This window comes from Magnusiomyces paraingens (genome assembly GCF_902498895.1).
Source record: "Magnusiomyces paraingens strain CBS 517.90 genome assembly, contig: contig4, whole genome shotgun sequence".
NCBI classification, from domain to species: Eukaryota; Fungi; Ascomycota; class Dipodascomycetes; order Dipodascales; family Dipodascaceae; genus Magnusiomyces; species Magnusiomyces paraingens.
The window spans coordinates 1,865,394-1,885,292 of record NW_022474070.1 but is presented as its reverse complement, the minus strand read 5'-3'; the positions used below and the strand labels follow the sequence as shown (position 1 = coordinate 1,885,292).

At 35.4% G+C, this 19,899-nt stretch overlaps 3 protein-coding genes across 3 annotated transcripts; 2 read left to right on the top strand and 1 right to left on the bottom strand.

Annotated features, from left to right (window-relative positions):
* Positions 1-1,699: 1,699 nt before the first annotated feature.
* On the top strand, positions 1,700-4,448 carry SAPINGB_P005363 (uncharacterized protein; the record flags this gene model as incomplete). Its single annotated transcript, XM_032000077.1, has 3 exons — positions 1,700-2,930; positions 3,504-3,737; positions 3,817-4,448. 3 exons carry the CDS (start codon positions 1,700-1,702, stop codon positions 4,446-4,448), a joined length of 2,097 nt encoding a protein of 698 aa, XP_031855968.1.
* A 1,755-nt stretch (positions 4,449-6,203) lies between these two features.
* Positions 6,204-8,354, top strand: SAPINGB_P005362 (uncharacterized protein; the record flags this gene model as incomplete). Its single annotated transcript, XM_032000076.1, has 4 exons — positions 6,204-6,282; positions 6,873-6,935; positions 6,987-7,061; positions 7,288-8,354. The coding sequence occupies 4 exons, from the start codon at positions 6,204-6,206 to the stop codon at positions 8,352-8,354; spliced, it is 1,284 nt and encodes a 427-aa protein (XP_031855967.1).
* A 3,630-nt stretch (positions 8,355-11,984) lies between these two features.
* On the bottom strand, positions 11,985-18,029 carry SAPINGB_P005361 (uncharacterized protein; the record flags this gene model as incomplete). Its single annotated transcript, XM_032000075.1, has 1 exon — positions 11,985-18,029. The coding sequence occupies one exon, from the start codon at positions 18,027-18,029 to the stop codon at positions 11,985-11,987; it is 6,045 nt and encodes a 2,014-aa protein (XP_031855966.1).
* Positions 18,030-19,899: the final 1,870 nt, after the last annotated feature.

Sequence of the window (19,899 nt, the reverse complement as noted above, 5' to 3'; positions counted from 1 at the left end):
AATGAGACCCTTAAGCCCAATTCTCAAGGATGTGAATCATAAACAAGGGTGATATGATGATTTAAACAAAGACTAGGCTATTAAATTTGTTTAAAAATTGATTAAGTTTCCATTCAATAGTCAGTCGCACCCATGTCACGACAACAACAACCGTCAAAAATAGACTCTTAAACCCAATTATTAGAGATGAAAATGATTTATATGAGTAATATGATGATATAGATTACAACTAGACTATTGATTTTGTTAATATTAAAAAAAACCCATTCCAAGTGGAAACCGTGTATTTTCAATATGAAATTAATTTTCTTGTGAATGTTGTGTATAAAGGAGTTTGGACAGCCATTTCAACAACCAGAACACCAATTAAAGTGCAATTTTTTATAAATAAACAAAGTGGTTGACGACAGAGTTAACAATGTTGATAAGAAGGTGAAACCGCTGCCGACACAACATTGACATGGCTAACACTTCTCTCTCAACACAACATTGACATGGCTAACACTTCTCTCTCAACACAACATTGACATGGCTGATTTTTACCAACCAACGCAACTTTAATATAGCTGATATTCACTAATTAACGCAACTTTCACAATAATGCCAAAAATCTGAATTGAAATCAAAATTAAAAGGGAATTTGAAATTTTTATTACAATTTACATATTACATAAAAACCTATAAATATTACATATTAATGATGCTAATCAAAAGCATCCAATAGAATAGATTCTTGATACTAGTCAAAAATATCCAATAAGGCTGGGATTCGAGTATTGCTTCCATAGGGTTAGGGTTAAAAAAATTTCAACCGAGCTTCTTATTAAAGGGTTAGTTAGAATTTTATAACGGAGCTTCTTAGCGTAGTAGCGTTGAAGGGATTTGGACGGGGCTTAAAGGCTTGCGTTGCGACGGGACTTCTAAATTATTAGTGTGAAAATATATTAATGTTTGCTTACTGTTTTTTATCGTGTCATCGCGTTCACCAATTATTTTTTGTAAAATTGTTCCAAGTGTTCAAGGTATCATCGATATTGTTATAAGCGATTTCTGATTTCTTTGCAACTATTGTTGCTGCTATAAGCCCGTTTCTTAATTTCTAAAAGTTATTTAGTAGGCGAATAGTCATATAGGCACGCATTTACTTACATCAATAATGTCTTCATTTTCAAGTGGGTCGTCGCTTTTTGAAGCTAAGTTTGTCATATCTATACCGGTATCAAAATGATATTCATCAATGGTAGAATATGAAAGCTGCTATGTCAGTTTTATTATATTCAAAATTCACTATCATCTTCAGCAATAGTCTGTTTGTGTCATTCTTACTTTTATATAGTCTGTCATTTTAAAATAAAAATTGGTTGAAAGATATGTAGGAAGAAAAGAGAAGAAGAGGATATGAGAAATTTTCTGTCTATTTATACTTTTTTTTTCTTAAACGAAATATTTCATTTATTCGTTTATATTACATAATCCATTAATAGTTTTGTAAAGTCACTGAAATATATTTTCGGGGAGTCAATTTTCCTAGGAAGAAAATTTTTCACTGGCAAAAGTACTCTTCCTAACGTTCACAAAGAAAATATTTCACTTTCATCATAACTTAAAATCATAACTTGTGAAAACTTATTGAGTTACGTTTCTTTTCAGCTTCTAAAGGATAAAAAGTTAAAGCTTTAAAATTGTCAATTTCATCATCATGTCTCGAAGAACTAGATCTCAAATCATCAACGATGCCGAGATCAGCTTGGCCCCACCTCTTTCAGCCCCTAAAAGAAAAAAAAGAAAACAAAATATAAAGCCCTCAACTACTCAAACTCCTGCTACTCCAGCCTCTATTTCTTCTGCCATTGATTCTACTCAAACTCCTGCTACTCCAGCCTCTATTTCTTCTGCCATTGATTCTACTCAAACTCCTGCTACTCCAGCCTCTATTTCTTCTGCCATTGATTCTACTCAAACTCCTGCTACTCCAGCCTCTATTTCCTCTAATATCGGTTCTTCTGGCCCTAATAGAATTTTTACTACTGCTGATTCTTTGAATATTTTTAAATGTTTTGCTACTTCAGGTTCTATTTCTTCTGCCATTGATTCTACTCAAACTCTTGCTACTCCAGCCTCTATTTCCTTTGCCATTGATTCTACTCAAACTCTTGCTACTCCAGCCTCTATTTCTTCTGCCATTGATTCTACTCAAACTCCTGCTACTCCAGCTTCTATTTCTTCTGTCATTGATTCTACTCAAACGCCTGCTACTCCAGCTTCTATTTCCTCTGCCATTGATTCTACTCAAACTCTTGCTACTCCAGCTTCTATTTCCTCTAATATCGGTTCTTCTGGCCCTAATAGAATTTTTACTACTGCTGATTCTTTGAATATTTTTAAATGTTTTGCTACTTCAGGTTCTATTTCTTCTGCCATTGATTCTACTCAAACTCTTGCTACTCCAGCCTCTATTTCCTTTGCCATTGATTCTACTCAAACTCTTGCTACTCCAGCCTCTATTTCTTCTGCCATTGATTCTACTCAAACTCCTGCTACTCCAGCCTCTATTTCTTCTGCCATTGATTCTACTCAAACTCCTGCTACTCCAACCTCTATTTCTTCTAATATTAATATTATGATTAAAAAAGAAAAAAATGTCAAGAAATTTCCAAATGAAGATATTATACAACATGCAAAATCTAGCACCGAGTCACTGTCTACCACAGAGCCTAAAGTGATCGATTTGACGCTTGATATGGATGTCAAAAAAGTTCCTTCGTCAACTCTAAATATGTCACCCTTTTTGCAGCAGCCGTTTGAAAAAGCTGTTTTGATTGAAATGCCCACGGGTACCCCTTTCCTTTCTGAGCTTACCCAATTGGACATGGTAGATGTTGTTAGTGATAAACTTACAAATTTCAGCATTTTGTGGGTTTTTGCAGCTTGTATAGCCATTGAGAAAAAGAAAAATCCATCTAATGTAGAGCTATTTTTTAATAGAAATTGTGCTGTCTCCTCTCATGCTAATCACTGTTGGAATATATGTCATGGTACTATCGTGTATTTCAACATTATCCCATAATATTTTTTTCCCAATTACACTCTTTACATTGTTACATTATTCACTAGCAACTACTAGCCCATTACCATTGGAGTTACAATAATTGTTACAATCAAGACTCCCTATTGCTAAAGAAAATTTTTCAAGATGCTCTTTTAAATTTTCTTCATTACAGAAACCTTTCTTGTTTTCTTTCTCTTCTTTTTCTCGCTACTCTAAATTTACGCAAAACTGTTTTTATTAAATACTCTTTCAGCTTTCAGCTTATCAATCGTATTTACTTATTAACTCTTGCTTTTAGGTATGATAGCGAACTTTTATTATTTTATTATTTTATTATTTTTATCATTTATATAATTCTTATATATACTCTAAATTTACGCAAAACTGTTTTTATTAAATACTCTTTCAGCTTTCAGCTTATCAATCGTATTTACTTATTAACTCTTGCTTTTAGTCTTCTCCGCTATGTCTAATCACGGAAACACTACAGGAGTCAATGAAGGACCCTCATCCTTCGAGTCAGCCAGCACTGGAAGTTCTGTTGCCCACTCAACATCTGAGACCCATTCAAAGAACAACGCCAGCTCTTATGAGACATTCGCCGATCTCCCTGTTCATCGTCAAATTGATCTCGCTGACCGTTCTGGATTTACCGTTAGACAATTAACCATTGCCAACATACCAGTTTGTTCCGAAGGATGTGAAGCTGAATTAAAAGTCTTAGCAGACTTGACAGCTTACATTAGAAACTCAAACTTCAAAGCTAGTCCTCCCCCATCTCAAAAATCACTCCCTTTTATACTTTTTCCCTTCTTTTTCTTATACAAATAACAATGATTTTGAGAAATATCTTAGAACTACGTTTGAGCGATCTTCATGGTTCCAGTCCTTTCAAGCCGGAAACGTTGATCAAGAGTTTGGTTTATTTCTACCTATTAATTACATGAATCACTGGTCTCTTGTTTTTGTTTATTGTCGTCCAATTAGTGACAGCTTTCAAGTTTTTGTCAGTGATTCCTTAAATTCATCTAAGGAATCATTTTTTGAAAATGCTTCTCAAAAGAGTCAACATTTTGATTTAGAAGTTTTTCTATCTAATCTTAATTTGCTTCGACAAAACCTTTACACTTCTAGCTGTTTTACTACTGATACTACACCACTCTCAAAGCCTTTATCAATTGAGGATCTAACGTTTAAAACGCTGCACATTCAAAATGATGATAGAAGCTGCGGAGTACAATTGGCTTTAAACGCGACATGCATATGTGGGGCTTATTTATCATCTGATGGTATTCTAAATTGGCTACAAAGTGAACAGTCATTACCACAGTACTTTGGTGAAAGTTTATTAGTACTTCGAACTCTTATTGGAAAAGAAGTATCCGAAAATCCTTCTTAAGCCATGCCAGAAAAAAAAAAAAAAAAAAACAAGAGAAATACTTCCATTGATTATAAGGGTGAATTGGAATTAACTGATGAATTCAAAAATTATTTTATTACCACTTATAAAGAAGCTTCGGCAGCTCAGTTTTTAAGGAGAAATGTGCTAATGTTTTTTGATAAATTGAGCCATCAAAAAAAAGAACTAGGACAAGCTGAAAACAATATCCATGATGAGGTTTTAGCTAGTAATGATTCTTGTCCTTATTGGTCTGACAGGTTTATATTTGAAACACTATTGATTAATTTTGATTTCTTTAATCTTTATCCAAATCTTTCCAACATCATCCAGGAAGGAAAAGTAGAGGAGGAAAATATGTGGAGAGAAATTGTGAATAAAGAGCTACACATTCCTTCTGAGGAGTTGATATCTGAATTTATTGTGGATCCCAGTAAGGATAAATATCTGGCCATTTATAACCATTGCATCAAACTTATTCCAGAGGAGAGTTTTTTTTTGAATTTTTCAAAAAGTATTGATCCTGTGTCTATGAAAAAGTTGATTGCTTATCTTCCTAGAGCATTTTCGAATAAGAAAATTACTCGTGAAGCAGGGCGCTATAAAAGGCAAGTTCATGTTGAAAAGAATAAAGTTAATAACCCTAAAGGATCTTTATTGTATCTTTTTACTTTGGAAAAAAAAACTAAAGGCAAGCCAAATACTAAGATACTGAATCCATCTGATATGATATCAACTTTGCAAGACTATTCTAAAAAAGGAGAAATTAAACAATCTGCTCAGTCATGGGACACATTTATAGCTACCAGACTTAACCAAAAGTTTTACTATTTTTCTAAAAAACTGGTTCGTTTCATTTTTTCAAACAGAAATGTTAATAATACAAATGATGAAGCGACTTCAAGTTCTTTTTCTTCAACTTTTAATTCAGAATTAGAAATCGAGGAAGGAACAGCCGAGGAAAACTCAACAATTTAAAATATATAATTCTACGGATTTTAAATTTTTTAATAAAACGATGAACATATGGACTTGTTTTTGTAAACTTAAAAAGTAAACTAATAATGATTTAATATTTTTTTTTCATTTAAATAAGTATATTAGCGCCAAAAATCAATTTTATGGATGTTGATTATTTTTTTTTTTTTTGAAATGGTCAGGCCAATTTTTAACGCGTTATGATACCAATTTATTTTATAGCCGAGTAGCTAAGACGGCCATTAACGGGATTCAGTATCCGGCTAATAAATTGCCACCCTACTGTAAACAAAAATATGTATTTCCATACCCACCAACACCCCGAGTTGATATCTAGGAAAGATGAATTACGATAATAGGCAGAGGAAAAAGGCACAGAATAAAATTTTTAAAAGAAAAGTGGGGCTCATTAGCTCAGAAATTAGTTAGTATAAACTTTTTTGTGTGGCTTTATTTCATTCAACTAACATAAAATGAAAAGAGTTTTGGCTATGTATTGATTCGATCGACCCTCCAAAAGAAAATTACGATCCGCACGAAATTTTTACAAATGCTTGCAAAGATCCAGATCGCTCTACTTTTTGTATTGATAAGTGGAAGAATATATATACTCCAAAACTTCTCCTTGAGCTGTGTGGTCCAGATTTTTCAAGTCCTTCACAAATTCGAGCTATGGACAATTGTCTTCGGGGATTTATGACAAACAACACGTCAATCTTCGATCTCTTTGATACATGGATTTGCAGTAAAACCCATACTGCGGAATACCGAAAAAAAATGGGCCTAGATAAAAGAAACTGGCCTCTAAGTGATATTGAAAAAGCAAAGATTTTGTTTGCGCTTTTAAAGGCCATTGGTGAACCATATCATGGACTTTCTACAAAAATAGTTTTTTAAAGACCTTGGAATTTATGATCCGGGAAAGGTACTTGAATACTATAATGAGCGATACAAAATTAACAAAGATTCAGTTGCAAATATTGCCACACGCTTGTTATATGATGATAACGGGAAAAGTCAATTTCGTCATAATTTTTAATACACCCGATGAATGGAGGATTGATCAACTAAAGAGATGGGCCGAGAATTTTAAGAATAGATTCAGCAATAAATATGATCCCGAACTCATAAAACAAACGCGGAATGAGGCTCTAAAAATTTTTTATTATTCTGGACGTCCCTTGAGTATTGATTTCAAAGCTTTGGAAAAATATGCTACAATATTATTGAAGGAAAACAAAACCGAAGAACAATTTGTTCACAGAAAAAAATGGATTTGTTTTATCAACATTTGTCTGAAGCTGATCCCAAAGATCTGGATATACCTCTTAACATTTATTTATATGACTTTCTGAATGAACTTGAGAAAAATGGAGGAGATAAGATTTAATATAAAATTAACAAAATTAAGAAATTTTCATTTATTTATTAACATTTTTGATATAGATTCGGCGGAGAAACTCAGCGAAGAAAATATATTGGAAGATGATGATGATGAAGAAGAAGAAGGTAAGATCTAATAAAATTAAAAAATTCCATTTATTAATATTTTTGATATAGATTTGACGGAGAAACACAGCGAGGAAAATGTCTTGGAAGATGATGAAGAAGAAGAAGAAGAAGAAAGAGAAGAAGGTAAGATCTAATAAAATTAAAAAAATTCCATTTATTAACTTTTTAATATAGATTTCACAGAGAAACTTAGCGAAGAAAACATCCTGGAAGATGATATACCGGATTTTGAACATCAAGATTCAGACTTTTAAATCTTGACAAAATTTTTATTGAAGATGATGAGTTTTATGACAACATTGTTGATGAATACTTTAAACCACAAACAGTTTTATCGAAAGTGACTCAGCTACTACTCTGGCCGATTCTTCGGGAAAAAACAATGCACAAACTAATGAAAGCATTCAATCTAACTCTGGTAGCGAAACTTTCCCAAATTCAGAGTCTAATAAAGTAGAAGTAGATGATAGTCAAATTTCTGAGCTTTTATCTTCAGTCATTGAAATGATTGCTCTTCGAGATGAAAGATTGTCACACATTCCCAGACTTTCCAATAAAATGAATTATGCTTCTGACAAATGGATTAGAGAGCCCAAACTTAGAGGTCTTCGTCGAGAACTTATATCATATGTTAAGATTAATGAAAGTTTATCAGGTGGTATTTCAGTATTAAAAATGCTTCGTACATATTTTGAGTCTCACAGCAATGTTTCATTAAACCAGGCCATCAAATTTGCTACAACAGTTTTAGAACAGCAAAATTTGGATCCTGATTTTTATAAAACAGTTTTTTCCAAGATCAGGAATATATGTCATTTTACTTTTAAATCTGGAAAAGTTAATCCCAATTCGGAGCCTATGATTGCGTACACAACATATAAAGATAAGGCCAAAGAAGCTGGAATTAGGTATACAAAGGCCAGTGCATTGAAAGGATTTCCAGAGCATAATAATAGAGAAAATCTCAAAGAACTTTTTCCCAAAGCTAAATTTATTGAAAGCGATGGTGTGAAAATGTTACGCCGTGGTGACTGGTCTACAGGATTTGAAGTTGTTTATTTTTGCAGCAATAGATGCATGGCATTTACGGGTTCTAGTAGCGATTTGACAGAATGTGCCCAATGTGGGAAGGCTCGTGATCCGATGTATAGATATTTTTACTTCTCACCTCGTGAAAAAGTCAGAGATTTTTTTGAAAACACAGGCTTGTCTAGGGTCATTAAGGATGCCCACAAGCGACAAAAAAATGAAGGAGAAGTAGAAGACTTTTTTGATGGCCAACTTTATAAGCTTCTTTCACAGAGATGCATTCAAAACGCTCAATTAGGTGAAGATTATCAACAAAAAATATCCCTCAAATATTTTGAAAGTCCGTGGGATTTAGCATTTTGGTATCATTTGATGCTGTTCCGGTGACGTTTGGCAACTCTTCTTATGATATAGTTGTTGCTCGATGCTTAAATCTACCCCCTGAGGAGCGCAATAAACCATCAAATACAATAACTTTGATGGCATTTCCCTCTGGAATTGATCTAGCTGCTAAAAAAGAAAAATCTGCAGTAAAAGATTGGGATTCATTTTTTTTTCCATTTATTAAGGACAGTGCATTAGCCAGCACACTAGGATATACGGTTTATGATGAGGACATAGGGGTCATGAAAACTGTAAGGCATCATTTTGTTTTATCAGTTGCAGATATGCCGGCTAGTTGTGAGTTGTCAGGGTTAAGTGGACATACGTCAGATTCTCCTTGCCGTTACTGTTTAGACGAGAAGATTACAGCAATAGTTTTTCCACCAGGGGAATCTATGGCACATATGCCAGAATCATCATGTCCACTACCTCAAAGTTCAAAAAAAAATAAAAAATGGAGAGGGCCTGGACCCTATGGTGGAAGAGTCCATAAACAAATAAAAGGATTAGCGACATTCCGTCATAATAATTTACTCCTTTCCAAACCCCACACATATCAAAACTCAAAAGCTCGCAACATTGAGTGGTATAATACTATATTTAAAGACATTTTGAAGAATCCAACCAACTTGGTTTCAAACCGCTCGCAATTTACTAAACGAGGCTTAAGCAGAATTTCGACCATATTTTGTTTGGGTTCAATGGTGCCTGATATGTCGTTTCCGCCTGATTTAATGCATTTGTTGTATCCAAACATTGCGACTAAAATTATCAATACCATATTTTATGGTAAAGATGGCCCAGATATTTACAGGTCTGAAGCACTGGAATCAATTGTCAAATTTTTGGAGAGTTTCAATAATATTAGCTACAGTTTTGTTGAAAGGAAGTTCAACATGGCAGAGATAGCCGATGGGATTAAAACCTCTAAACCAGTTAGGCTTACAGCACACCAAACCAAAAAGATCCTTTCTTTTTTATTTGGTATCGTTATGAAGTCAGATTTTAAATATAATAGTTATTTATATATTGTTACGGAGCTGGTACAACTTCTTCGATTGCTCTCTTTGCCTAAATTTTCAGAAAATATATTGAAAAGACTTGAAGATGGAATAGAAAGTTTTTTAAGGGTTTTTGAGGAAGTATATCTAAAGGATGCTAACAATCTAACTTTCCTGACTTTACCAATACATACGCTGCGTCATATGATTAAAGCCATTCGAGAGGTGGGTCCACTTAGGGCAATATGGTGCTTCCCTACTGAAAGAGCTTGCGCTGTATTAAGGTGGCAAATAAAGACGGGAAAGGCTCCTTTTTTAACTCTTTCTTATCGATATGCTTATGAATCAATACTTCAAAATCTTAGTCCATCAAAGTATGCTTGGTCAGTAGGTTCGAGAAAGTTGCTGAAAATTTTGCGCGAACCAAAGTCTGAGGATGAAAAAATCATACGTGAGAAGACAGTTGAAAATATCAATAAGCTTATCATTGAAGAGAAAATCTTTGAATTGCTATCAGGTGGAGCTTCAGGCAACAGAAGCACCAGCATCACAATCAAATTTTATGAAAAAATTAATTTTTTTCAGAGGCATTTGAATGCTTTTATTAAACAATATGCTCGTGTAAGAGATAAAGACAATTCATCTTATCATGTTATTATTGACGATATTATTGAAATAGACTTTTTGGGAAGCGGGGTTTCGGGACAATTTGTCTTGGTGAGGAAGTTTCTGCCGGGTGTTGTCCTACCTCGCGATTACAGGATGCAATTTTTTAATGACAGTAGCAATATCGGATATACAACAATTGGCTATTATATTGAGAAAAAAGAATTCATTACCCCTGAAAAATTTTTTGCGACGGATAGCTACTTGGTACTCGTAAGAGATATCATTTGTCCTGTTTGGTTGATTAATGATGGCGATCTTTCGATAGTTGTTGATCCATCTTTTGTGGAGGAATACAGGACAAAAGACGGTAAAGTTGTAAGGACTGAAGAGTATGATGACGAAGAGGATTATAATAACGTGTGTAAACCATATATGAACATTTAAATAGGTCAGATTATAATAATATATTTAATAACATTTTATAATAATTTTTATCACATAATAAAAGTCCTTTTAGATATAAGGGAGATTTATTTGGAGTTGCAAATGGGTTTTCTGAGCACTGGTAAAGCGTAAAATGGAAATAGATTCAGAAATGGGTGGCGTGGCTGTTTGTTTAGTTGACGATAATAAGATGGAATTTCGTGGTGGTTGTCAATGTTGAAAAAAAAATTTTTTTTTTGACGTTTTGTTGATTTAGCTTCAGTGAGAAAAAGGTGCTTGTGCTGTTGTGTTGGTGATATGAAAAGTGGGATGTTTTTGTTGTTGTTAATGTTGAACAAGAAAGATTTTATTAATGGAACTGAAATTCCCCAACATTAAGAAAGTTGAGAAATTTTTTTGTTGTTGTTGTTTTTCCTAAATTTTTAACATAAAGGAAATTTGTTGTTGTTTTTAAAAATGTTAAGAAAAATTTTTTTAGATTTTGTGACTTTAAATTTTTTCCAAAGTTTTCTCTTTCATCTCAACTATAAGATTAAAAAAAATTCAACTACATCTTTACGTAAAGAAGAGGTGGCGCCCAAATTTGTTTTGTTAACGTCAACAACACGTACTTTCGGCTCTCATCTTTCTGATAGACAACATAACATCAACAAAAGAATACGAAAATCGCAGAATTTAGTTTACCGTGATAGTTTTCTCAAAGAAAAGATCCTTGTTAAATTTCAGTAATTGTCAGTGATTTTGTAACCTTTGTAACTCGCCAAATCCTGAGAAGTTAAGCAAAATACTTTGCTGACTATGTTAAAATGAGTATAGAAGTCACTATAATCACTTTCATCCATAACTATTAACATTATGGTTGTTATTTTTTATGATGTTTGGTCTTTCATGAAAGACCAAACATCATCATGAAACTTGGTGTCTCCTAAAAATACGCAAACCCTTTTCTTTAATAAAAGAAAACCCTTTCATGGATGGCTTTAAAAAATGTTACAACCCTTATTACATCATGGTTTAATATTAACTTACAAAACCTACGCTAATTTCCAATTTTTTGTTTTCCGTGTTTCTCTTTCATATCAACATTAAGATTAAAGAGATTTCAAATACATCTTTACGTAAAGAAGAGGTGGCGTCCAAATTTGTTTTGTTAACGTCAACAACTCGTACATTCGGCTCTCATCTCTCTGATGGACAACAACATCAGCAAAACAACATCAGCAAAACAACACGAAAATCTCAAAATTTGATTTACCGTGGTAGATAGTCTATTTTAATTTAAATATAATTTGACTGAAATTTTTAAAAGTAAAAATATATAGTGTGTAAGTTGAAAAATATTAAAGTCTAAAAAAACTAAAGACCTATGATTGGAATAATTTAAAAGCAATGTCAATTAGGAGAGTACCAAAAAATTTTTGTTTTTGTGAATTTTATGTTATAAATAAAAAATATTTTTTGTCAGGAAATTTTATTAGGTATGAAATGATAGAAACCAAAATTATCAAAAAAAATTAAAACCAAAAGAAAAATCAATGAAAAATCAATGAAAAATGAAATAAGATTAGATTAAAGGTAATCACATCATTAAAAAGAGAAAAATTGCAAAAAGAACCAAAATACCATGCTTGGGCATGATAACTGTATGGGCCGAATTAACCTGTTCAATTGCACTTGAGCTAGAACTAGGCTGGTATTGAGACGGCAGGGAGGAAGAAACGAGAGGAAGTGTGTTTTGAGTGCTTACCAAAGCAACTGGGGGCTGAGATTCCGAAGTAAAAGAAGAGAAACTAACCGACTCAGTTGTAGTGTAACTTTCAACAAAACCATTAGTAAATGAAGGAGTGAAAGCTTCATTTACAATAGTATTATAGGTGGTTTGAGACGACGATAACACCTTAGATTTGAAAGATGACATCTCCGAAGATTCAGGCAATAAAGAACTACCTGAGATATAAAGAGATGATGCAACAGATGAAGAAACTTGAAAACTTGGGGACGAGGAGGCATCAAGGCCAGATGAAGATGACTTTTTAGGTGTAAAAGTCTCAAAAGGAAACAAACTTTCAGAACCAGCGCCAGCACCAGTCTGAGAAGAAACAGATGTTGATTTCTGTACAGAAGGTGACTCAGTCTCTGATTGATGAGTAAATGAAGAAGTTTCAGAAATAAGGTTATTAGTTGCAACAAAAGAACTGCTGCTTGGTTGAGCTTCAGCTATTGAAGAAGTTAATGGTACAACATTGGAGTGGTAAGACTTAGTATTAATAAATGATTGTTCACTTTGACTAATAGCTGAAACAAAAAGTGAAGATGCTGAGTTTGAAACAATGTCAGAAACTGCACTAGTGTAAAAACTCGAAACTGAGTCAACATCAAAATTAACAGAGATGCTAGAAACTGAAGCAGCGGATGAAATAACAGAAGAGGATTCCTGTGAAACAGTAACAACTGTAGTCTTTCCATTAACTGAAGAAAATGTTATAAAAGATGAAGACTCATGGGAAGACAAGGCCGTTTCAGATGGAATTTTAATTTCTGTTGATTGTTCATGAATATTGATAGCAGTTTCGGAACCTGAAGAAGTAGTGACTTTGGTTGGAACACTATTTGTCCGAATGGTAAACAAAGAAGACTCTGAACCTAAAACAACCTGAGTCTGAGAAGATTCAGTAACGGTAAAGGTAGTGCCAACATTGGTAGTTGTAAAACCTGGGACAATCGAAGAAGTAACTGTGCCAAGTTGCGATGTAATATAATTGCTGGGCTCAGTGACCGTGGTGTCCTCATTACCATTAACAGTGGTATATGTTGTGTATTTAGAGTAAAAACTTGACGAAGTAGTAGCGGCACAATCATCACAAGGAATAGTAGCAGTGAGAGTCTGAGAACCAATGACAGTAGTATAAGTAGTGAGTTCAGTGTGAGAGCCTGTTGAAGTGATAGTGGAGTCGGTGGATTTAGTAATGGTACATGTATCACAAGGCTCTGTGAGGCTGTTAGTCTCTTCACCAATAACAGTGCTATAAGTACCGGGCTTAGAGGATAGACTAGTTGAAGTAATAGCACTGCAATCATTACAAGGAATAGTGACAGTGAGAGTTTGAGATCCAATGACAGTAGTGTACCTTGTAAAAGATGTGGATGTGGCAGAAGATGTAATGATAGAATCAGATGAATGAGAACCAACACTAGAAGTACTAGAAGCAGAAACTGAAGTTGTAAACGTAGAATTCCAAGAAGGTTTTGTTGATGAAGTAAAAGGAAAAGTTGAAGTCAAAAGTGAAGAACTCTCAAAAGACTTAGAAACAGATTCAGATTCAGAAACAAATTCAGAAGCAAAATGGGACTCAGAAACAAAAGTTAATTCAGAAGTTGAAGAGGATTCAAAATTGGATTCAGAAGAAAATGGAACTTCATCAGCAGCAGCTTCAGAAGAAGAAGAAGCCTCGTCATCAAAAGCATCTTCAGCAGCAGCCTCCGAGGAAGAAGCATCATCGGCAGCATCCTCAGATGAAGAAGAAGCATTATCGGCAGCAGCTTCAGATGAAGAAGAAGCCTCGTCATCAAAAGCATCTTCAGCAGCAGCCTCCGAGGAAGAAGCATCATCGGCAGCAGCTTCAGATGAAGAAGAAGCCTCGTCATCAAAAGCATCTTCAGCAGCAGCCTCCGAGGAAGAAGCATCATCGGCAGCAGCTTCAGATGAAGAAGAAGCCTCGTCATCAAAAGCATCTTCAGCAGCAGCTTCAGATGAAGAAGAAGCATCATCAGCAGCATCCTCGGAGGAAGAAGATGCGTTGTCAGCGGCAGCTTCAGATGAAGAAGAAGCATCATCAGCGGCGTCCTCGGAGGAAGAAGATGCGTTGTCAGCGGCAGCTTCAGATGACAATGAAGCTTTGTCATCAGCTGCGTCCTCGGAAGAAGAAGAAGCTTCATCAGCAGCAGCTTCAGATGAAGAAGAAGCATCATCAGCGGCGTCCTCGGAAGAAGAAGAAGCTTCATCAGCAGCAGCTTCAGATGACGATGAAGCTTTGTCATCAGCTGCGTCTTCAGAAGAAAAAGAAGCTTCATCAGCAGCAGCTTCAGATGAAGAAGAAGCATCATCAGCGGCGTCCTCGGAAGAAGAAGATGCGTTGTCAGCAGCAGCTTCAGATGAGGAAGAAGCTTCATCAGCAGCAGCTTCAGATGACGATGAAGCTTTGTCATCAGCTGCGTCTTCAGAAGAAGAAGAAGCTTCATCAGCAGCAGCTTCAGATGAAGAAGAAGCATCATCAGCGGCGTCCTCGGAAGAAGAAGATGCGTTGTCAGCAGCAGCTTCAGATGAGGAAGAAGCTTCATCAGCAGCAGCTTCAGATGACGATGAAGCTTTGTCATCAGCTGCGTCTTCAGAAGAAGAAGAAGCTTCATCAGCAGCAGCTTCAGATGAAGAAGAAGCATCGTCAGCAGCATCCTCGGAAGAAGAAGATGCGTTGTCAGCAGCAGCTTCAGACGAAGAAGAAGCATCATCAGCAGCATCCTCAGATGAGGAAGAAGCTTCATCAGCAGCAGCTTCAGATGAAGAAGAAGCATCGTCAGCAGCATCCTCAGATGAGGAAGAAGCTTCATCAGCAGCAGCTTCAGATGACGATGAAGCTTTGTCATCAGCTGCGTCTTCAGAAGAAGAAGAAGCTTCATCAGCAGCAGCTTCAGATGAAGAAGAAGCATCGTCAGCAGCATCCTCGGAAGAAGAAGATGCGTTGTCAGCAGCAGCTTCAGATGAGGAAGAAGCTTCATCAGCAGCAGCTTCAGATGACGATGAAGCTTTGTCATCAGCTGCGTCTTCAGAAGAAGAAGAAGCATCATCAGCAGCATCCTCAGATGAGGAAGAAGCTTCATCAGCAGCAGCTTCAGATGAAGAAGAAGCATCATCAGCAGCGTCCTCAGAGGAAGAAGATGCGTTGTCAGCAGCAGCTTCAGATGAAGAAGATGCATCATCAGCAGCATCCTCGGAAGAAGAAGATGCGTTGTCAGCAGCAGCTTCAGATGACGATGAAGCTTTGTCATCAGCTGCGTCTTCAGAAGAAGAAGAAGCTTCATCAGCAGCAGCTTCAGATGAAGAAGAAGCATCATCAGCAGCGTCCTCAGATGAGGAAGAAGCTTCATCAGCAGCAGCTTCAGATGAAGAAGATGCATCATCAGCAGCATCCTCGGAAGAAGAAGAAGCTTCATCAGCTGCAGCTTCAGATGAAGAAGAAGCATCATCAGCAGCGTCCTCAGAGGAAGAAGATGCGTTGTCAGCAGCAGCTTCAGATGAAGAAGAAGCATCATCAGCGGCGTCCTCGGAAGAAGAAGAAGCTTCATCAGCTGCAGCTTCAGATGACGATGAAGCTTTGTCATCAGCTGCGTCTTCAGAAGAAGAAGAAGCTTCATCAGCAGCAGCTTCAGATGAAGAAGAAGCTTCATCAGCGGCGTCCTCAGATGAGGAAGAAGCTTCATCAGCAGCAGCTTCAGATGAAGAAGATGCATCATCAGCAGCATCCTCGGAAGAAGAAGAAGCTTCATCAGCTGCAGCTTCAGATGAAGAAGAAGCATCATCAGCAGCGTCCTCAGAGGAAGAAGATGCGTTGTCAGCAGCAGCTTCAGATGAAGAAGAAGCATCATCAGCAGCATCCTCGGAAGAAGAAGAAGCTTCATCAGCAGCAGCTTCAGATGACGATGAAGCTTTGTCATCAGCTGCGTCTTCAGAAGAAGAAGAAGCTTCATCAGCAGCAGCTTCAGATGAAGAAGAAGCATCATCAGCAGCATCCTCGGAAGAAGAAGATGCGTTGTCAGCAGCAGCTTCAGATGAAGAAGAAGCATCATCAGCAGCGTCCTCAGAGGAAGAAGATGCGTTGTCAGCAGCAGCTTCAGATGAAGAAGAAGCATCATCAGCAGCATCCTCGGAAGAAGAAGAAGCTTCATCAGCAGCAGCTTCAGATGACGATGAAGCTTTGTCATCAGCTGCGTCTTCAGAAGAAGAAGAAGCTTCATCAGCAGCAGCTTCAGATGAAGAAGAAGCATCATCAGCGGCGTCCTCGGAAGAAGAAGATGCGTTGTCAGCAGCAGCTTCAGACGAAGAAGAAGCATCATCAGCAGCATCCTCAGATGAGGAAGAAGCTTCATCAGCAGCAGCTTCAGATGAAGAAGATGCATCATCAGCAGCATCCTCGGAAGAAGAAGATGCGTTGTCAGCTGCAGCTTCAGATGAAGAAGAAGCATCAGCAGCAGCGTCCTCAGATGAGGAAGAAGCTTCATCAGCAGCAGCTTCAGATGAAGAAGATGCATCATCAGCAGCGTCCTCAGATGAGGAAGAAGCTTCATCAGCAGCAGCTTCAGATGAAGAAGATGCATCATCAGCAGCGTCCTCAGATGAGGAAGAAGCTTCATCAGCAGCAGCTTCAGATGAAGAAGATGCATCATCAGCAGCATCCTCGGAAGAAGAAGATGCGTTGTCAGCAGCAGCTTCAGATGACGATGAAGCTTTGTCATCAGCTGCGTCTTCAGAAGAAGAAGAAGCTTCATCAGCAGCAGCTTCAGATGAAGAAGAAGCATCATCAGCAGCGTCCTCAGATGAGGAAGAAGCTTCATCAGCAGCAGCTTCAGATGAAGATGATGCATCTGCCACTGCTTCCTCGGACGATTCAGATAAAGATTCAACATAATCTCCATTACACACAGCATTTTGCAATTCCTCAATACAAGACGTACTCAAAAATCCACTCACGTCTGTTTGGATGTCGTTTGTTGTTTCATATCCAATAATTGAGCCACACATTAAACATCCTCCAATAACTTGTTTCTCTGACAATGATAGATCGCTGCACGATTTACCACTTAATTCACTTCCTGATATCCATGTTTGTGTAGTTGAACAATATGAGTTACAAGTGTCTGTATCTAATCCATCTAATGTACATGTCTCCATTGTGCACAAATTTTCTGTATCAAAATTGCATTCCGCCAACAACCCTGTAACAACTGACAATACAGTAGTTAACAAAGTTCCTATCACATCCAAAATGCCTGACAAGAGTTCTACTACACCACCAATGAGACACACCAGTAGAGTCAAGAAGGAATCGCAATAAGTATTAGCAGAACTTGAGACAGTACCACATAATAGACAGCCAACCACATTTCTTTTAACAACATTATCGACAACTCCACAAGCAAGCAAACTTACTAAATTTACTGAATAATCTTCAGCAGTGCCACACATATCACTGCAATTGTCATCAGTAATATCACTAACGTCACAAATACACTGGGTATTAATGCTACTTGGAATTGAGCTAGACCTTGCTTCGTAACATTTTGCTATCCAACCTTCGTAATATTCGTAGCTTGATTCCTCAACGTATCCATGTTCAACACAATAGTGGCAAGCAGTGACAACAGAAAGAAGTGTTCCATCCATGTCTACATAACTGCCACTTAAAAGAACTTTATCTTCTAACTTGCAAGTATAGTCATCCTCGGAATAGTAGCTGCTAATTACAGTATTAGCGTTCGTACAGGCAGTGTTACAGCTCGTAGCGTCAACACTACAGTCTGCATACACTGCTGCAATTCCAAATGTTGGAATTAATAATGCATTAACTCGCATTGCTAAAATCCGAGTTAATTACAAATCTTTGATGGCTTTTTCACAAATACTTACTGTTGTTGTGTTAAGATAAATATAATTTCTTTTACTTTTGCTCTTATGTTTTTTGTTCTATTTCCATGTTAGAATTCATTAAAAATTTTGACAATAACACATACCTTGATAATTCTTTTAAAAACAAATAGTTGAAAAAAAATTAATGTATTTATTTATAACTCCTTCCTTTGCTGATCTTATATTTAAAGAAGGTTCAGATAAAAATAAAATTCAAATTGGAGAATTGGGAATTGTTTTTATTTTTATTTTTTTTTGGGGGGGATAGAGAGGGAGGATATTCCCAATTATATATGAATTATTTACAATCACATTTTAATAATGTCTATTATTACTTGCGTTTTTGGGAGATATGTACGTTCCCCAAAACAAAGTTTCTAAATACTTGGAAACTATTTTTAGTTTGTTTGTTGTTAAAATCACATACCCGATACTGATGATATTAAAATTCTCTAGTACTTACTGGTAATAATAGTCAATGTTTGCAAATAAATATTTTTTTTAATTGGATTCTCTCAATATCTTATAAAGGCTTTTAAGATCCTGAAGTTTCAATCAATATCAGATGTTTTTAACGCAGCTGATTTAGTTTTTTTTTTTTTTTTTTAACTTTATTGCTTTATAAAAAAATCTGTTAAAGCACAATTTAAAATGATGCTCTTTTGAGATTGTAATAGGTTGAGATTATAGGTTAAGTTATAGATTAAGATTAAGGTTATGAGATTAGACGAAGTGCTGTAAATTACCTTTTTGATAAAAACTTTTTTTCCTCTTCATTGTTCAGCCGTGTACCCAGTTTCTTATAAACTGAAGTTTTAGTAAATAAAAGTTATTCATATATTACATTTATTACATTTAACCTTATTGTTGGTAAATTCATTTCATACGAGGTATTCTCATATCATTAACTGTAGATCATGGAGGGAGTCGCTAATATTGGCCTATTTTTAAAAACGATAAAAAAAAATTTATATATATATATTCTTCTATATAGTTTAAAAGTTAAGTCCATTAATAAAACTTAAAAACATTAAAATCAAGTAATTATTATCTTTTGAATGAATAACAGTTTTAATTTACTTTGAAAAAAAAAAAAAAAAAACACTCTGGGCCTTTTTTTTGTAACTTGTTAAGCTTAAAAAAACCTTATCTGCTTAAGCTTTTATCAGTTGTTTGACTGAATAAAATAATTATCTCAATTTACAAGTTCAATTTTATTTTAATTTCAATTTTGTTTGTAAAAACAAAAAAAGAAATCTTATAGATATGCACTTAAACAGTAATAAATTAATGTAGATATTGTACATTATGTGTGTTAGTCATTTAATGTCATCTTAAAGAGATTAACTATTGAATAGAAGATCTAGAGAAAAAAAGTATTCTAAATGTTAATAAAAGGAATAGCAATTGTTTATGGGTCTACTAATAGATTCATTTAGCATATTACAACATGCGACTCATATATGTGAGTAAACAAGATTGGGGAGAGTTTTTAATTCTTTTTCTTTTGTTTATATAATTTTTAGTTATTTTCAATAACAAGAAAACTAAAAGTCTTACCAAACTAGTTAAAAGATAGTTTTGAGATTTACCAAAAGATTAATTCCTAAGATATATACCCAATCAATATATTGTAAATTATAGTCTAAGTTTAGGCTGCTATCCTGGTTTCCTCTTTCCCTTTATTTTTCCTTCAGTTAATCAGTTAATGATAATATAACCTATATTAAAAAATATAGTGCCCAATATTGAGATTTTTGTATCAATATACAAACATCATCTGTTATCCATCGTTCAATAAATAAATCAATGGTGC